Source organism: Rissa tridactyla, chromosome 10, assembly GCF_028500815.1.
Source record: "Rissa tridactyla isolate bRisTri1 chromosome 10, bRisTri1.patW.cur.20221130, whole genome shotgun sequence".
NCBI classification, from domain to species: Eukaryota; Metazoa; Chordata; class Aves; order Charadriiformes; family Laridae; genus Rissa; species Rissa tridactyla.
The window spans coordinates 2,650,703-2,669,966 of NC_071475.1; the positions used below are offsets into that span (position 1 = coordinate 2,650,703).

Below are 19,264 nucleotides of genomic sequence, written 5' to 3' on the forward strand. Positions count from 1 at the left end.
CGTCCACAGGCTCTTTCCCCCCGGGTCGAGGCCCCCTGCCCAGCCCTGCCCTGGGAGGTGGCGATGGGGCGCTGGAGGAGGCGCTGAGCACACGGCCGGCTGCTGCGGCAACCCCAGCGCATCCGCGTACAGATGCTATTTATGTGCTGTAAATACAAAACGGGCCATTCTTTGTCTCGAGTAACGTGCGTGTAGCAGCGTGCTCGAGGTGACTCTGTCCCGCTGGCTTTCCTCCCTGGGAATGAATGCTGGATGGCTTTCCGAAATGAGTTTACTTGTCGTGTAGTAACTCATCACTGCGTCCACTCCAGTAAAAATGCCGATGTCAGTGTAAATCTGAAGCTCGGGGATGTTTCTGGGGCAGGGATGCTCTGGCGGGAGGGGTGCTGAGCGGCTGGTCCTGCCGTGGGGTGCAGGATGAAGGTGCTGTGGGATACAGGGAGCAGGTGGGTGGTGGGGGCTCACACTGATGGTCCGGCTTTGGAGGCTCTAGTCCTTAATTCCAGCTTGTGGAGCTCAGGTGCCATGGCGAGCCTGCCAGCAGTGTTTGGGGTCTCTCTCTTAGGTAAACTGCAGCTCTTCCTTCTGCTCCGGTGCCATTTCTTTCAAGGAAGCTTTCCCTGATAGTTTGTAAGGGAGTGTCTTCCCTCCCCTGACCAGTTTGCAGCTCAGCTGGGAAGAGGGAGGGAATGGGTAACAGCAGGGACTGTCTGTTTAGCTGTTGCTAGGAGACACGCTACTTACATGATGCAGACTTTTACCTTGGAACCTGTAATTAAAACCCAGCGGGGCTCAATCACCTCATGGCTATCTATTGTATATCTCAGAGTGGATGTGAAATCAGCAGCGAGCAGTCAAATGGCAGACACTTATCACAATCCTGTAAGTCTAGTCAAAACTAATGTTAAAAAAGTCCAGTACAAATAAAATCTGAGTAGAAACCAGACGTTAACTATCGAGAAAGGCCAAACGCCATTCAAGGTCTGAAGTTACAGTATTATCTGTTCAGGACATACCGCCCTATTGTGAAACCACGTAAATATTAACCACTTCTCCCGAGCATTGGGTTAAAGGGAACACCCTGGTGCTTACTGTTCTTGGTCACTATTCTGTATAATCACTTGTTTTGAAAGTCAGGAGATCTTTGTGTGTTGATAAGATGGTGTTGGGTTGCTGCTGAGGTCTCTGTAGCTGAAGAGGAGCGAGTAAGGCATGCCCGGTGGATGTTGGGCATGGTGGGGCTTGGCTTGGAGGACTCTACCTGTAAACACTCTCAATATGAACTGGAGAAGGCCATCGAAGTACTGAACACTCATTAAGATCCCTGTACAATTATTTTGGTGCATGATAGTGAGTTTATAGAATCATTCAGGTTGGAAAAGGCCCTTGGGATCATCGAGTCCAACCATCAACCCCACTCTACAAAGTTCTCCCCTACACCATATCCCCCAACCCCACATCTAAACGAGTCTTAAACACATCCAGGGATGGTGACTCCACCACCTCCCTGGGCAGCCTATTCCAGTGTCCGACCACTCTTCCTGTGAAGAATTTTTTCCTAATGTCCAGCCTAAACCTGCCCTGTTGCAGCTTGAAGCCATTCCCTCTTGTTCTATTGCTAATTACCTGTGAGAAGAGACCAGCACCAGCCTCTCTACAGTGTCCTTTGAAGTAGTTGTAGAGAGCGATGAGGTCTCCCATCAGCCTCCTCTTCCTCAAACTAAACAGTCCCAGCTCCTTCAGTCGCTCCTCGTAGGATTTATTCTCCAGGCCCTTCACCAGCTTCGTTGCCCTCCTCTGCACTCGCTCCAGCATATACCACCGTAGTTGTCTTTACTCCAGCATCTCCTCCGGGAGCTGGAGAGCAGGCAAAGGCTTCCAGGTCACTTGTAACTTCTGTTGACTAAAAAGGGATTTCTTTAGTAGTTTTCATTGTAACGGAGGAAAGAACAGGAAAATGCTCTGCTGTGATGCATTGCTGTGAATGACAGGATCGGTCAGGCTGAGGGCATCCCGTAACGTTGCAGAACGGCCCTGGTTTGGTTGAGCTTGGACAAACTGGAGCTGCTGCCAGTGCAATGCAGCCTGAGTAGCAGCTACGAGTTCAGCGGGGGTGCATCTGACCGGTGACTCACTAAAACCAAAGTAAATTGCAAGAATATTCACAAAACTGTAGAGGTCACGTCGTAAGGCCAAACTGATGCAGAGAAATACCCTGCCCCCTCAGGCAGCTCGCGCGACAGTCTGGTCGTGATGCCCAGCAGCCTTAAGCTCAGCCGCGTGGTGTGTCTTAAAGTAGAGCTGCGGCTGAGGTGATGAACTTTTCCTATGCTAGAACGTTGGATCCAGAGTTGGGTTTTCCTTTTCCTCTGACTCTCAGTTTGTAGTGTGACGGGATGACGTTTTGCGCAGGCAGGAGTGTGGTGGTGCAAAGGATGCCCGATGGACCACCGCTCCCCGCTGTGCCGTTTGTGCCCAGGTTGTGATATATCCGGATTCTGTTCTAATTCCAAACTCTGGCTTTGCTGGACTTCATCATATAGCACTTTTTTTTGCTACCAACTGTTGATGTGTGTGGGAGGCACGTTTCTGTATATAACTGCAGTTTCCTAAGTGGTGCTGTAGGTACGCCCTGTAGGGATGCTGTTCTTGTGAACCCCATCACATGCTGTTTGGCCTCTTTCCTAAGATACAAATGCTGTTAATAATACCAGGTGGCACTTATCATCCAAACGCAAAATACCGGAGTTCTTAAACTGCCAGTTCGCCGAAGCTTAACGTTGTAAAGCTTCAAGGGCAAGTCACAGGACCCTTGGAGAGCACTGGGCTCTCGGAACGGCTGGAGAGCACCAAGCCTTGGGACTCCTCTCTTCCCTCCCGTCCAGTGCAGGGCGAGAAGAATGGTGTCTCTGCCTGAGCAATTGCCTGCAGTGACCTGGGTTGCTTTTCGTGTCCTTGATTACCTGGGCACGAGTGCAGGCACAGTATTCTAAAAACATGCCTCTTTCCTTTAGGGTGGGAAATAATCAGGTGTGTGTCTTTTGCCTTTCAGATAGTAAAGCCATAGTTGATGGAAACTTGAAGTTGATCCTTGGCCTGATATGGACCCTTATCCTCCACTACTCCATTTCCATGCCAGTGTGGGAGGATGAAGGTGATGATGATGCAAAGAAGCAGACCCCTAAGCAGAGGCTGCTGGGCTGGATCCAGAACAAAATTCCTTACTTGCCGATCACGAACTTCAATCAAAACTGGCAGGATGGCAAAGCACTGGGGGCCCTTGTTGACAGCTGTGCTCCAGGTAAGTCCCTTGCTCCGACGGTTGGCGTTTTCCTTGCTCGCCGTCCTCGTGGCCGCTCCGCTGTCCCTGCGGGAGGTGGTGTTCGCTGCTGAGCTGGAGACGGGAACGAGGATTTCAAGAAAACCTGAGTCCAAAGAGGCCAGCTGTGGGAAGCAGCAACTTGTAAACGACTTGGCCAAGAGAAATACTGGCCTAAAGCAGAATGTGTGATTGCGTTATTGGAGGCGCCGTGTCTGAGCTTTGTATTGGGTGCAAGGGACAAAGGCGCAAATGCTGGCTCCTAAATGCAAGAAAGGCTTGTTCCCACAGCAAGTGCCAACAACCTTTCAACTTCGGGGCGCAGCAGGAGGCTTCGTGTGTTCTCCTGAAATAGGCTTGCAGAGGGAGCACAGAGCAGCCAGGAGCTGCTCACTACCTGAATTTCAGCGTGTAGCAAGCTGAGGCTGTGCTGCTTAGGGCGAGTAACGTGATGAAGTGTGAAAAAGGCACAGTTTCCTCACCTTCTTGTAAAACGGCCTCGCTAGCGCGATTGCTGGTGTTCGTCTACTGCGATCTGGGGAGCTGTGGCACGCAGTTGAAACTTTCTTTTCCAAATTTGCCGCAGGAGAGGCCGGCGAAACGTAAAGGATGGCTAGATGTATTCGTGCTGACTTCAGAGTGGTGTCTTGCACAGCTTAAACGTAAAGCCGTGCAGTTGTGTGGCTGACGGAAAAGCGGTACACCTTCAGTCGATGGGCAGGGTGGGTGGGAGCCGTTCTGAACTGGCTGTTACTGCCTGTGCCATAAGGGCCCCTGGAGATGCTGGTTGTTGTCTTAGAAACGTGTCAGTGAGCAGAGCGTCCCTGTCTTGTTTTGCTTACTTCTGCGAATCTTTGAATGTCTTTCTGTATAGCAGTGTAAAACCAGTGGCTGTGGAGTTCATCCTTGGTTTCTTCCGCTAGGGAAGCTCCTTTGAAGGTAACACCTAACAACTGAAATGTGCTTGCAGGCCTGTGCCCTGACTGGGAGACCTGGGACCCGAAGAAGCCCGTTGACAACGCTCGGGAAGCCATGCAGCAGGCGGACGACTGGCTGGGTGTGCCACAGGTAAGGCTGTGCCTGCGGGAAGCACAGCGACCCAAGCTTTGGATTCACGACTAGCTTCAACGTAGATTGAGGAAAGCGGGTGAAGTTGCTTGGACGCTTCCAAAAGTTACAGTTTACTCGGGTGAAATTGCCCGAGAAAAGGCAAATTGTAATGAAACGCACTGTTACGTTTCAGAGCTCTGGTTGTAAGATTTTGTGTAGGTGTCTCCGCTGAAGACAGCTGGTGTTGCAGCATCTCGGGTAGGGAGAAAGTGCATGTGCCTGCTTTGTTAGCCCACGGAGCAAGTTTGTCTTGCTGCATTGAATTCCACAGAAGGAAAACTCACTGGCTTTGGAAATCACCTGCAAAGATGACTTCCATGCAGGGAACAATGCATTTGCAAACAGGATTGTTTTCACGCTGGTAAAGTTGCGCGAAAGCGCTGAAGTCTCTGAAGCTGCCGGAGCAACTTGTGTCGTGGGAGCAGGAGAAGAGACTGGTCGCACGTTTCACGTTGCAAGCACTGCATTTCAGAGCTTGAGTGCACAGGATTACGAACTGCTAATTCTTTCAGTTGTGCCCGTGTTGCTTTTCCAGGGGAATATAGCTACCGTTGTCTTGCCTCGCTGCCGTTCAGTTTGTCACGGTCTCCTGAGAACCCCTTATAACCAAGGCACAAAAAGCCCCCGCACCACATTCGGAACATAACGAGCTTCTTGATTTTTCTTGCCGTGAGATAATAAATGACATTGTGTGTATCAAAGGGAAAACAAATGTAAGAAGTCACATTAGCATGCGGGAGTTTTGAAATGTAGGACTGTTGCAGCTCTGTTTCTGCGTTGCCATGCGGTAACCAAGCGCTGGTACAATATACTTAATTGCACTGTCTTTCAGGTTATTACCCCTGAAGAAATTATCCACCCTGATGTGGATGAGCACTCTGTAATGACTTACCTGTCCCAGTTCCCCAAAGCCAAGCTGAAGCCAGGAGCTCCTTTAAAGCCCAAACTGAATCCAAAGAAAGCAAGGGCTTATGGCAGAGGTAAGGACTCGGTGAGCTTAAGCTGGGGAGAGCATTTAACTCTTCAGAAAGCTGGGTGGGGTTTTTTGCTTATGTTGAACTCCAGACCTACTGTAACTGACTTCAAAGTTTCACTTGTATGCTCTTGGTGTGGTGCCTAGTTTCAGAAATACGTGGATATAGTCCAAAAGGCACTCCTAGTTCTAACATGTAAATTCCCCAAAGTCTCGGAACCTGTTCTGCGAGCTGCCAGCCTCCCAGTCCACAGCTGGAAGAAGGAGCATGATACGGGGCTGAAAACAGCCTTGGCGTGAAATCGAAGCCAGCAGTATTGCTGCTGCCGGTGGTTGATCCCGCGGTGGATGCTTCTTGTGATAAAGCACTCCTTCAAAAAGAGGAAAAACCGCTTTAGATCCGTGTATATCTCTGAGCAGCCTCTCCGTAGAGGCAGAGTCTCCCGTTTCCCAGGCTTGGTGGCAGATGCGTGTTAGGGTTGGCTAATTCTAAATAAGATGTTTGAATTGATCGGTAGGCGTGAATACTTTGTTTGCACACGCACAAAGGTGGGTTGGTAGCCCTTCAAACACTAAATAGTGCCAAGGTTTTGTTGTAGAGGCTGTGCTTGCTGATAGGAAGGACTTCCCCATAGATGTTTATGCAACTGGAGACCTACGTAGGCATTCGTATTTTTAACTTGCCTTTTGACAGATAATTCCTGTAACTTCTGAGGTGGTTCTATTCTAGGTTGGAGTACAGTCACAACTGAATGAATAACAGATTTTTACCTTTAATGTGCTTGGTGTGTAGCAAGGCGTCACTTACACATTACACTTTGTTCTCATTTCCATCTTTTTTTTAGATCTGGGGCCAGGTGTGGTCCTTCGAGATTTTTAGAATTAGTGGGTTTCAGAATTGGGTGCATAGGAGTGTAATGGAAAGAAACAAAACTTTCCTTGTTTTTTTTTTTTTTTTCCCAACCTGATTTTCCATTGAAACTTAAATAGTGGAATGAATGGACACGGACACTGTCTCTGCACTGACGAGCAGTCGTAGTAGTCAGAAGAGGGTTTAGCACTTACCCTACTTGGGGTGTATGTCCTTCGTCGGTGTCTCCCCCAGCAACCCACAGTACATAGACACGTTGGTCAGATCCCAAATACGTGGACTACCTACACTCCACTTACTGTGGAAATGACTGGCCAGCCTGCCTCGGACTATCAAGTCGGGCTTTACTCATGTTCTTATTCTTTCAAAAACTGGAATTATTTTATTGTCTGCTTTTGTGCATGGAGTGCTCTGGAGCCATAGTAATGGAGGTCATAAGGGGTGAGCGGCTCTTCTTAAAAGATTGATGTTCTCCCAAAGTTGATTGCCAAAACAGAGTCGCTGAGTATAATTGACAATGGTGACTGCTAACGTCTGTCAGAACCGAAAGGTGACTCCAACAGCAAGGGCCTCACTGCCGAACTGGGCAGGGTCTGTTGGACAAATGAATAACAGGTCTTCATGCTTCCAGAAAAAGGTGATTGTCAGGTGCAAAGTTGGTTGGTCTTAGCTTTTTTTTTTATTATTGCTTTTTCACGTACTGCAGTAAGTTATTCCTAACCTCCTACCGTGAGCCGTGGTTGCAGCGCATCACCATGGTTGTGCTGGTGGTTGCGCAGATCATCACTGGCGCACCAGGAGTTCTCATTCACCCAGCCAAGGCAGATGCCTGAGAAGAGAGTAAAATCTGGTAGATTAAAAGCAGGCTAAGAAAGTGCGGTGACTAATGCTGTCCTGGCTGAAGCTGTCATCAGGGCATAAGCAATCCTTCTCCTTGGGCTTGCAAGAAGGAGCGACACTTAACTCGAATACCATGTCCTAATGCTCGTGTGGTGGACTGAAGGTACGCGGAGCGAATTTATAGCTGTTTAAACTAGATGATAATCTAGGGCTTAGTTTGAAAGAATGAATATGTCAATTGTTAACACCTTATCAGAATGCTCAGATTTCCTAGTAAAAACATGATCTTCCTTGCATTGCTCTCAAGTTATTGTTTCTGAAGATAAACACGTTCAGGAATTCTGTTGTTCACAACCACTTCCTTTATAATCTATCAGACGTTGCACTTTCCACTAATTGTGCTATGGGCAGTAGTGCCCACGGTTTTATGAATAAGCCGAGGTATAATTCCCTTGGAAGGAAGGGTATATGTGTTTGGGCTAGTCCGGAACCAGCAGCTTTGGGAAGTTCTTCCGCCCACTCAGTCTGACTCCACCATGACAGGTGTCATGACCTGGGGCTAAGTATAGGGAGATGATGAAACCCTGCTGGTAAAAGCACGCTGTAGCAGGCCCTGTGCTGGAGAATAAGGAAACTCTGACTAAAAGTGAATTGAAAGTGACACTGAATTGCAGGATTTTCGTGGTTTAAAGAGATTCCTGTGTGCCATTTGTACAGTGTTCGCTCTGGCAAAGTAGGTTGAGCAGCTTTCAAAATAAGAAATCTGAGCAGTGCCTGTACAGCTGAGTTCTGAAAAAGGAGTAAAATGAGTCAGTATAGGCAAGAACTGCCTTGCTTAAATAAGTCTCTCACCCCTGGCTTTAGGGTAATGCCTTTACCAAAAGGCTTCCCAAAATTTCTCTCCCGCCTCCCTGGTTGTCCTTCCTGCGGTGCAGCACCATTGCAGCAGCATTTACCTGTGTGAAGCAGAGCAGCTCCTAGAGAGCAACTCATGGACGTACCCTGCTCGCTGTCAGCGTCGGCTGGGCACTCACCATGGGGTGACCCTCACCGCGTTGCTCTGTCAGACGGGGTAACTTGCTCTCACCTGAAACCAGATGCCGGTCAGGCTCCTGACTCGACTGGAGATCCTGTGATGAGCCGAGTGCCAATGAGTCAACCAACTATTAAAAATGGTTGTATTATAAAAGTAGGGTTTTTCACGAGCATGGTGTTCTGGGCAGCTGGTGAAGGGGTGTTGTGCGGCAGATGGGGGCGGCTGGTGCTGGGGACTCGTGCGGGAGGATGGGTTGGACAGCTTGTGGGTAGTCTCTGCACTACCTTCTGGGTTTTGTAGCAGCAGCTAATGCCGCTCTGCCTCGCAGGGATTGAGCCTCATGGGAACATGGTGAAGCAGCCCGCCATCTTCACGGTAGACACCATCAGTGCTGGGCAGGGGGACCTGATGGTCTTCATAGAGGATCCAGAAGGGAACAGAGAGGAGGTACGTATGTTAAATACTTTGTGTGGAAAAGTAAAGCTGGTCTGAACGCTGAAAATTTTGTAGTAACCTTCATCTTTCACAAGTGAGGTCTTAACAGTGGAGTTATCTAAAAAGAGGTTGGAAAAGGAAAAAAAAAAATCTATCAAAAGTGCAAGCCTCAGTCTTTTCCTCATAATTGCCTTACTGGATGAACTTGAAAAAATGTCACTATCTGCAACTAAGCAACACAACTCCAATGTCCAGTAGTTGCGGTGCTTTAGGTTGACTGGCCAAGTACATTCTGACACGCTTTTAGATAACACACATCACTAAATCACTGTCTGCCCTTACTCATTCTGCAAGAATGGCTTAAAGCAGCTATTTAGATGCCATGAATCATTTTGAGTTAAAATGCTGGTTTTAATGTTTATAGAAACTTCTCATCCAAGTGCTCCACTTGATCATGTTACAGCATTCCAGAAAAATACAGCTGTACGTTGGACTTAACGTCTCCTCAGTTTTGGCCTGGCTTAGTAGAGCAATTAACAGCAAGGGAGAGGCCTGGGGAGAAGGTAGCTTGTTCCGTCTCATGTAAGGACAAAATCAATGGGGTTTTTTCCATATGAGAAGAGGAGGTAGCAAGTGTCCCTGCTCCCACAGAAACATGTCGCTGATATGGATGACTCTGGACATAGTTTGCAGTATCAAGCGCTATCCAGAAAAGTCTTATGGCTGGTATGCGTAGGCACAGCTCAACGATGGATGTGCTTTCTCTCCTAGGCGAAGATAACACCGTCCAGTGACAAAAACAAGACCTATTCAGTTCAGTATCTGCCAAGGGTTACTGGACCTCACAAGGTAGGTTGTGTGTCAGTAACCAGTATTCTCTTGCTAAATGAGCTGCTGTGCTGGCTGTGAGCCCCTGAGGGCTGCCAGTTTACTGACGGTGTAACAGCCACTCTGGGCAGCCTGAGGAAAAGGTAGCCTGATGTGGTGGCCTTGGTCCTCAGTCTGGGCTATCGGGCTGCCCCCTTCTCAAGGGGGAAGGGCGTGTGTGTGTTGGGAGAAAGTCTGTGGGTGTTTGGGTATGAAGTCCCACAGCTGGCTCTCCTCTCATGTGGGGCCGCTTCTTGCAGCTTATGAAGCCAGTTTTGTGGGTTGTCACAGAGTCGCAGAGGAAAGTACCGGGTTGTTTCTATAAGGCGTTTCTTTGCTGATGATGTTGTCCACCGTAGGGGTTTTACAGAGAAGGTTTCCCCACCCAGCTCTGTCCCCAGGTGCCTGCAGAAGCAGGTTTATGATGGGTGATCCCATTGCTTGGCACTTGCCTGAATGGATGGTCTTCCAGCCGGCCTGGAGAGATAAATGCAACTTCTGCTGCCACTTCATTGCTGGGTGGTGATATGCCACTTATTGGCCCATCCAGATTCAAGCATCCCCGCTGGTGGGGCTGGCCCTGTGATCAGTAGCACTTTAAGGAGGTGGCCAGCAGTTACGCTGCATGGGCAGGATGAAGGTTGTGGGACGGATGGTGTCTCTCACCTCTGAGGCATAGACTCTCCGTGCTAGGAACGCAGGGGCTTCACCCCTTGCTTGGCTCCGTGGTGGTGACACTGAGCTCTGTGTGGGTCGGGGCTGACGCTGTCTGTCTCTAGGTTTCGGTCCTGTTTGCCGGGCAGCACATCTCAAAGAGCCCGTTCGAAGTCAACGTTGACAAAGCCCAGGGAGACGCGAGCAAAGTAACAGCAAAGGGACCGGGACTGGAGGCGACAGGGAACATTGCCAACAAGCCTACCTACTTTGACCTCTACACAGCAGGTAAGCAGGACGAACGAGTGCCGAAATCCTGCAGCTTCCTCAAATGTGAGGAGAACCTAAGGCTTGGAGGAATAAAAAAACTGAAAAGGGGATGAGGACTTGCAGCCCCATCAAGTTCAGAGGCGAAATAATAGCTCTGGAGGCTTCAGCTGTGTGTGAAACATGTGAAGTATGGAGCTGGGCTGGGGCAGGAAGGTGCTGAGCATTACCCAGAAATTTGCCATGAAGTTGCTGAATGGCAGCAGGCGAGTTCCTGGCTGGTTTCTTCCCCCAACTCATTTTAAACAGGGATGTGAAATGCCCACCTCTGAAGGATGAACTGTGAGCAAACTGTAAACGCTTAACGTGTGCTGTATTTAGCTTTACAGAAAGAATCTGCCACAGTGCTGCTTTGAGTTCATAGTTCAATGCCAAACTGGTTTCAACCTCTCTTGTACTTATTAGAGGGCTACTATCTTCACGAGGGCATCTCCGTCACGTGGCTTGTTGCCTGCTATTAGGCCAATGCTGTAGCCTAGAGGAACGAGTCAATAAGATGCTACAAATGCTAATTCATTTAGAACAATGCGAAACTACTTAGAGCAGTTACTTGAAGTATTTAAGCACTGAAATATGCTGAGTAGCGTATTTTAAATTGCCTCCTGCCTGAGGGTGCTTAGAAGTAAAATTAAATGTGGTTATAGCGAGGGGAAGTGTAATTGGGAGAGGGAGCGGTCTGACTCATGTAAAGACATGTCTGGCCTCTGAAAGCGTCTGGAAAACTGTTTTTGTTGCACGATGAGTTGAATAAAATGTGAGAGGAGCAGGTGTCTGAACAAAAGTGGGGGTACGTATAGTCCGGCAGGGAAAGATCCTTGTCCAGACCAGCGTGCGCATTGTCTGAGCTCTTAATCTAAACCACTTCAAAGCTTGAGAGGTGGAACAGGCTGGTGAAGTTCTGGGCTAGTCCGTGATAGAGGCGCTGCAGGGTGGCAGCAGTAGGGTAACCAGGCTCGGTGTGTGTTCAGTGTTATTATACTGTTGTGAAACGCTGTGAATGGAGCAGCAGAACCCTGTCGGTTTGATGGCTTCATGGAGATGCCACCATCCCGTCTTGCCCCCCTCCCCACTGAAATGCCTGGTGGCTGTCAGCGGAAGCTGAGCGTTCGGGCTGCGCCTAGGAATGGCGGCAGAGGAGGGGTGGCTGAGCCCACAGAGCCGGCTGTGATCCTAAACGCAGCCCGTGTTGCTGTGGGGAAGCCAAGGCTCAGCTGGGCTTGTTTCCTTTGCAGGTGCCGGTGTGGGTGACGTCAACGTGGAAGTGGAGGATCCGCAGGGGAGAAGCCTTGCCGAAGTTGCAGTAGAGGATAAAGGCAACCAAGTCTACCGTTGCACCTACAAACCTGTTCAAGCTGGTCCTCACATTGTCAAAGTGACCTTTGCTGGGGAGGCAATTCCCAAAACTCCTTGCACTGTTCTCGTCGGAGAGGGTATGCTTTTTAAAAATACACCTAAACGTAGATGGCCACATTTTACCTTGGATGTGATCACAGAATACACTTGAATCTTGCCTTGCACCTTCTCTGTACCTTTCAACATCTTAGACCTGATGCAGTGGGTCACCTGGGCATTCACAGGGTGAAACAGTGCTCTCTAACAGTAATACGGCTTTTGTTGCTAGAGTTTCCTTTCTGCCTAGACCTCCGAATGTTAAGCTGCCCTTTGTATTTTTTTGAAGTGTTTTATGCAGCTGTGTAGTGTCTTGCTGTTTTCCACCTTTGTTCCTCAGATGACTATATTTACTGGTTTCCTCCTTAACTGACACCTAACTTGCTTTCTGTTCCATCCTTACGTGCTCCTACGCTTTTAGATCTCTGCTCATCTCTCCTGAGCTACCCTCCATTTGTGGAATTTTGGACTTCACTGCTAATGGCTTCATAGTTGGTAAGAGGTGTGCAGGATGCTCCGTCATGTTTGCTTTTTGTAAGCTTCTAGCCTGCAGCTTGTCCCGGCCAAAGTGGTTTTTGGTTTTGTTGGGGTTGGGGAAGAAAGTTGCAAGCGAACTTAGTGCGTGACCCAGGCAGTGAAACCGGCTTCACCACGAGCCGCCTGACTCAGCTGTGTGAGGGCTCTGCGAGCCGTTCCCACTCCGCGTTGGGCACGCTCCTCTATGCTCCCACCGAGTTTTCAGGGCGAGCAGATGGCACGCGATCTTCGCTTACACCGTCCGGTGTAGGAGGCGGAGTGATGTTGGCTGCTGCAGGGTAAAACTCGTAAGCTATCGAAACGAGTGAAAAAACCTAAGGAGCCGCTTGGCAGACTTGTGCTCCTGCTGTAAGCACGGCATATTTTGGGGAAATGCATGTTGGGTTTGCACCGCTGGGAAGCTGTGGTTATTTGTAAGTCTCTTCAAACCCTTCAGGTCTCTGGAGTTGAAGACCCCGTGGTAGTGGGATTGTGTAATGAAAACTGTTCATAAATGTGTGTTAGCTGATTTACGTAGCCACTCTGCTGGCCCGGAGAAGCACTTGGAGTCAAGGGGTCAAGCGTAAGCTTAACCTCAGCCATATGTAACCTCTTGCCCCTGCCCATGGCTGCTTTGGTCTGCAGAGGGCTTGATGGCCTTGCTTCTGAAAGTGCGAACTGCGACAAGCAGGGGGTTTTGACATGACATCTCTTCACGAAGCACGTGCAGAATTCGTTTTTGCGAATAGCAGTTATTCCAGTCAGGTGCTTGTGAAGGAACAGCATTATTGTGCTATTCACTGGGGCTTATCTGCACAGGCAAACTTCAGCCCATGCTGCAGCGTGCCTCTCAAAGCGAAAGGCATCAACGAGGCTGTGCCTAGTATGGTGAATATCCCTATGTGACGGCCGTGTAACAGTTCTGTATTGATAACGGGCATCAAATTGGAAATCAACACGGCTTTGGGGTTCGCTTTAATTCTAAGAAATGGCCCTTGGAGGGGGTCGGTGTTGCCTGGCTGCACTGAACGCTATTGCCTGAAAGCCGTGGGACATAGGCAGCGGCTGAGCAGACTCCCGAGTGTCTGCCTTAATGCTATAACCTTAAAATTTGCGCTGAAAGCTAAGCGGTGGTTGCCCTGAGTCAACATTGAACTACAGGTTGTTCCAGGCTGGCTAGGCTACGTGTACGTTGAGAATCAAAGACAGAATTGATGTCTGAAATTCCCTTGCAGCCTGCAATCCGAACGCGTGTCGTGCCACCGGTAGAGGTCTGCAGCCCAAGGGTGTCCGCATGAGGGAAACGGCTGACTTCAAGGTTGATACGAGAGCAGCGGGGAGCGGAGATCTCGGAGTGACTATAAAGGGACCGAGTAAGTGTTCGGGTGCATCTGTGCTGTGGATGCATTTTGGAGAACAGGGAGGAGGGGGGACCGCAAAGGGAAGAGCAGTAAGGAGATGGTGGCCTGATGGAACTGGTGGGATTTGTATCCCCATAAAAAAATCGGATTTCAGAAGGGTTTTCTGGTACTTTGTGTCTAGTGTGAAGGTTTTGATCTGCAGGGCTGGGTAAGATTACGCCTGGTTTTAGGTCTCTCCATTTCAATGCATATTGGTTAGCAAAACAGAGAAATACCACACGTCTGCCTGCCGTGGCCTCCAAGCTTTATGGGTTCGCCTTGCAACTTCATCTGATCTGTGGGAGCAAGTCACGCTCCAGGGTCTCTGGCAGGGTGGAAATCCTGCTCTCATAAAGCTAGGAATGGCTCAGAGCAGCGCTCCCGGGTGCTCGGGCACATGAGCAGAGGAGGGAGAAGGTTGAGGGAACGTGTAGGCTGGCATGGAGACCTTCTCCCAGGATCTGTCCTCAGGTCCTTTGCTGTGACCTGAGCTCTGGATGTGGGCTGGGGCGATGGGAGCAGTGGTGGCCGCTGGCTCGTGTGTGTGGCTCCTGGGGCTGCCAGCGGCGGCGGCTGCTCCTCTCGGGGAGCTGCCGTCCTTGAGCCCGTCACCTCCCCCCGGCTGGGACGGCATTAAAAGGTGCATTGTGTTGCCTTCACCTCCCCACGCACAGTGCTCTGACTGTGTGGCTTAATGCGGTTAGAGACGGGGCGGGGAGGGGGGAAGCAACAGACGTATCAATGTAAATTTTAGTGTATTAAGCTTTTCTCCCTAAATTCTTCATCTGGAAGAAAATGAAAAGTAGGCATTCCCTGCATAGTTGTGGTTGCAAAGTCTGACAAATGTTAAGCTTTTTTGTTTTAACATATGACATGCATCATACTGCAGACTAAGAAAATAAAACACAAGGGAACCTATTAAGTCTGGTAACTTAAAATACTTTCTGCTGTATTTCTTCTGGAAGTGTTTGCTGTCTTTGTCCTAGAGGGCAACTAGAACTAACTTCCCTTATAACCTGACCTTTTTTTCTCTGGTGGAAGAAATTTATTCTTGCAAGCTAAAATAAATACTAGAAAACATGAACTTGTCTGAGTAATTGAAGGCAGGATGGAAGCTGTTAAGTTTAATGCTGAACTGATCTTTCAACAGAGGGCTTGGAGGAGCTGGTGAAACAAAAAGGCTTTATGGATGGTGTATATGCATTTGAATATTATCCAGCTACCCCAGGGAAGTACGTTGTCACGATTACATGGGGTGGGCACAACATCCCAAAAAGGTGAGTTAGAAGTCGCTTTTTTGGAGTTTTTTGTGCCCTTTCGTGGGTTGTGTGCTTGGTGGGCTTTTAAAGCAATGCTGACCCTCAAAGAAACTCTGACAAAGTTAACGGCAAGCGGTTGCTACAACAGTTTATCTACAGCCTGGTTTAGGGCTGCAGCGGCTTGTATTGGGAAACCTTTGACGAGTGATTCACATCAGTCTTGCTAAACCCAAAATGATGAATACAAAAAGTGATAAAACTTGGTGGATCACGCAGCTTGGACTTCGCTGTGAGTTTTTTTTTGAAGGGATCTGTTCTTTTAGTGTCCAGGGCTGCAGCAAGCAGTGCAAGCCAAATAGTTGACGCTCAGGATTTGTGGTGCAAGACGTAAGCACGTGATGGTTTGGATGACCTCTCTGCTAGAAAGACAGACTGCTGGGCACCGTGCCACCGCATGATAGCTTCTCTTAATTTGGGAAATCCAATGTAAAACCTCATTAAAATGCCTGGGGGGAAAAAAAACCCATGGATGCTGTTTTTGTCCTCGTTTCTAATCCCGTGCTTTGCTTTTCTCTTGTAGCCCCTTTGAAGTTCAAGTGGGTCATGAAGCAGGTCCTCAGAAAGTGCGAGCCTGGGGGCCAGGGCTGCACGAGGGGATTGTGGGCAAATCGGCTGACTTCGTGGTAGAGTCCATTGGCACAGAAGTTGGCTCTCTTGGTATGTTACGTTGCTTAGTTTGTCTGAAATATTTATATATTACAACACTAGCGACACGCTCATGAGAAACAATAGCTTTCCCAGCAGTGAAAAAACATGTAAGATGTTTTGCTCTAAACAAACTTACATCAGAGTATCAAAAGCAAGTCCTGGAGACTGGAACACGTATGCTGGGGAGTGTTAATCTGTGGTTTTGCAAGATGAGATCCAGAAGGGAATGATGGATTATTTCCTATATTGCTGAAGAAGGGTGATAGAGAGCATCAGGCGTTGTTATGGCTAATAAAAAGCAGTCTGGGGAAGTGGTGTTAAATTAGTAGCCACCACAAACCTAACATGAGGAACCTACTTGTTCCTTTTTCAGGCTTTGCAATAGAAGGCCCTTCTCAGGCTAAAATTGAGTGTGATGACAAGAACGATGGCTCATGTGACGTGAAGTATTGGCCCAAAGAGCCTGGTGAATATGCTGTGCACATCATGTGCGATGATGAGGACATAAAAGACAGCCCTTACATGGCCTTCATCCGACCGGCTTCAGGAGACTTCAACCCAGATAAGGTGGTGTATAAAAGCTCACCCGTGGCATTGCACGTCATTGGTATCCACAGTAGAGGCCTTTCTGAAGGCTTCTGGTGGCAGACCTGACCCTTAATCTGTCTCTACTTAAAGCTCTGAATTCGCCGTGCTCCAGCCAGATATTACTCAGCTTTTTCTAATAACACTGTTGTGGTTTTGATTTAATGTAATGAAAACTTGCTGAATTAGTCCAAATCCTCAACTTTCACACTAGCCTCTACTTGTATCCCGTGCTTCATGGGTTTTGTGGGAGGGGGAAGGTCTTCAGAAATAAATCACTTAGTTTTACTTCTCTTTCTGAACTGCAAGCTAAGGCTCTTGGGGTGTTTTTTTTAGGTGAAGGCTTACGGCCCGGGCTTGGAGAGGACTGGCTGTATAGTGAACAATCCTGCTGAGTTCACAGTTGAAACCAAGGACGCCGGGAAAGCACCTCTGAAGATGTATGCGCAGGTAAAAAGCCAAAGGCAGCTCTGTGGAACTTCAGCAAAAGGTCTTTAATACAGTTGAGAAAAATGCCTTAAGTATTTCTGCTCGCTTACACACCACTTATTTCTGGGCATGTGTAATTCTCTGAGAGCTCTGTGCTTTGATCTGTGTAATGTAGTCAGGCAGCAAACCTCACTCAAGACAAGGTGACTTCTTCCTGGCATACGAAATACATGGCTTTTCTTACTCACTTGGAGTCTCTTCAGCAAAGCAAGCTGTAATTTCCTGGAGTTGTCATTTGGAAGCACGCGAAGTGCCCCTGAGCTTGTTAAAATATGTGTTGTTAGGATGGTGTTAGAAATGAGCAAGTGCTAGATGAGGAAGACTTACAGGAGTGCAATTTGCATGCTTCTTCGGTGTTTCTGAGATGCAGTTCTGGAAAAAAACCCCACATTTTGGAACAGTCTTGGGCTATTCAAGCTATACAAACATTTTTAAAGTACCTGAACCTTCTGCTTGTATTACTGCTTTTTAGGATGGAGAAGGAAACCCTATCGACATCCAGATAAAGAGCAAGCCTGATGGTGTGTTTGCCTGTTCCTATGTGCCGGTTAAACCAATCAAACATACAATTTCTGTTGTCTGGGGAGGAGCCAACGTGCCCAATAGCCCATTTAGGGTAAGTAGAGATGGATAATTACTAGTTCTAGCCAAGTAGGACGCTCGTGCTCACAACTACTCGTCATTACAACTATGATGATAAACCCCTTCTGTGAACTTCAAGGAGGTGTGCCCTTCTGTTCCCTTTTTTTAGGAATCTATCCACTTGCAAAAAGCTTTCTGCTTTTACAAGCTTAGACATCAGAGGTCTCCTGTCGGTCCAGCTGCAGCCTGGGGGAGTTGGGGCAACTAGTTCTTACCTTGGGACTGTTTTCCCGTAGCCTCTGTCCAAGCAATGGACTTGTGATTTGATCTCTTTGACTGTGATCTCGAGCGTGAGAGAGATGTGTGACTCTGACCCTTGTGAATCCACGTAGGTCATTATAGGTCAAGGGAGTCATCCTCAGAAAGTGAAAGTATTCGGACCTGGCGTGGAGAGAACTGGCCTAAAAGCGAACGAGCCGACCCACTTCACTGTGGACTGCACGGATGCAGGAGAAGGTAAAGGCAGGCTGGGCTGCTGCTGTGGCATCAGAACCATGGCTCATGCAAGGGCGGGGATTATGTCCTGTTTCATGCTGGTTTTCCTTGTTTCGTGGGAAAACCTCGGGAAGCAGAACATTGCAATGAATTGTGATGGGATCTGTTACATCGATTAACAAGGTGACTTGAGCAACTACTGGAAACGGGAATATGCTGGCTGTTTGGCTAGCAATGTCTGTACCGTCTTGTGGCAAAACCTCCGTTTGCTTTTCCTAGGTGATGTCAGTGTTGGAATTAAGTGTGATGCTCGTGTGGTCAGCGATGAGGAAGAAGACATAGATTTCGACATCATCCACAATGCTAATGATACGTTCACAGTGAAATACGCACCACCTGCTGCCGGGCGCTACACTATTAAAGTGCTTTTTGCAGGAGAGGTTTGTAGTCTTCGTTCTACAGCCTGATGTTTCTAGGGTCTGTTTATCTGCTCTGTGATCACCGAGCATGTACCGCTCCACAGCTGGCTGTGCTGGCTTACAGCTGCCTCCTTCCGCTTCAGCTCACGTGCACCTTGTCTGATCACTGTTTTTAAAAACACTTTTGTAGTACTCGAAGGTACAGAAATGAGAGGGGTTGGCTGGAGACAATGAAGTTCAGGCATGTTCAGAAGAAGGACATGGACCTGCTGGAGCGGGTCCAGTGGAGGGCCATGAAGATGATCCGAGGGCTGGAGCACCTCTCCTATGAAGACAGGCTGAGAGGGCTGGGGGTGTTCAGCCTGGAGAAGAGAAGGCTCCGGGGAGACCTTATAGTGGCCTACCAGTCCCTGAAGGGGGCCTACAGGAAGGATGGGGAGGGGCAGTTGGCAAGGGCATGGAGCAATAGGAGGAGGGCCAATGGTTTAAACTAGAGCAGGGCGGGTTTAGAACAGACATCAGGAAGAAGTTCTGTACACTGAGGGTGGTGAGACGCTGGCCCAGGTTGCCCAGAGAGGTGGTGGAGGCCCCATCCCTGGAGACATTCCAGGCCAGGCTGGATGAGGCTCTGAGCAACCTGATCTAGTTGAAGATGTCCCTGCTGACTGCAGGGGGTGGGACTGGATGGCCTTTAGAGGTCCCTTCCCACCCAACACATTCTAGGATTCTATGTAATGTGTTGAGGTGGCATAATGAGTGTGGTCTCAGTGATGGGGCAAAGCTGCTTTCTAAAGGATAGAAAACCTCAGTGGCTCCCCAAGGAACCAGGGGAAAACAAATAGGTTTTTCTTAAAAAAGAAAGTGGGGGGGGGGGTGGGGAGAGAGGCTTGTGCAAACTGCCCAGCTGTTAACTTTGCCCTAGACTTTGAATGATAGTACTCAGTAGGGAAGGGCAGAGCGTTTAAGTGAGGTGAAATTTTGCTCAAGATG

General features: G+C 48.7%; 1 protein-coding gene across 6 annotated transcripts in view; it reads left to right on the forward strand.

Moving 5' to 3' along the window:
- FLNB (filamin B) overlaps positions 1 to 19,264 on the forward strand; it is a 95,347-nt gene that overhangs the window by 42,305 nt on the left and 33,778 nt on the right. For all 6 annotated transcript variants that reach the window (XM_054215922.1, XM_054215926.1, XM_054215925.1 and 3 more), the window contains 15 exons: positions 3,053 to 3,301; positions 4,290 to 4,387; positions 5,262 to 5,409; positions 8,478 to 8,596; positions 9,356 to 9,433; positions 10,231 to 10,393; positions 11,665 to 11,862; positions 13,573 to 13,710; positions 14,888 to 15,014; positions 15,577 to 15,713; positions 16,078 to 16,271; positions 16,626 to 16,739; positions 17,251 to 17,394; positions 17,753 to 17,876; positions 18,135 to 18,295. In XM_054215922.1, coding sequence (XP_054071897.1) covers positions 3,053 to 3,301; positions 4,290 to 4,387; positions 5,262 to 5,409; positions 8,478 to 8,596; positions 9,356 to 9,433; positions 10,231 to 10,393; positions 11,665 to 11,862; positions 13,573 to 13,710; positions 14,888 to 15,014; positions 15,577 to 15,713; positions 16,078 to 16,271; positions 16,626 to 16,739; positions 17,251 to 17,394; positions 17,753 to 17,876; positions 18,135 to 18,295 — 2,192 coding nt within the window. The remainder of the gene's footprint in view (positions 1 to 3,052; positions 3,302 to 4,289; positions 4,388 to 5,261; positions 5,410 to 8,477; positions 8,597 to 9,355; positions 9,434 to 10,230; positions 10,394 to 11,664; positions 11,863 to 13,572; positions 13,711 to 14,887; positions 15,015 to 15,576; positions 15,714 to 16,077; positions 16,272 to 16,625; positions 16,740 to 17,250; positions 17,395 to 17,752; positions 17,877 to 18,134; positions 18,296 to 19,264) is intronic.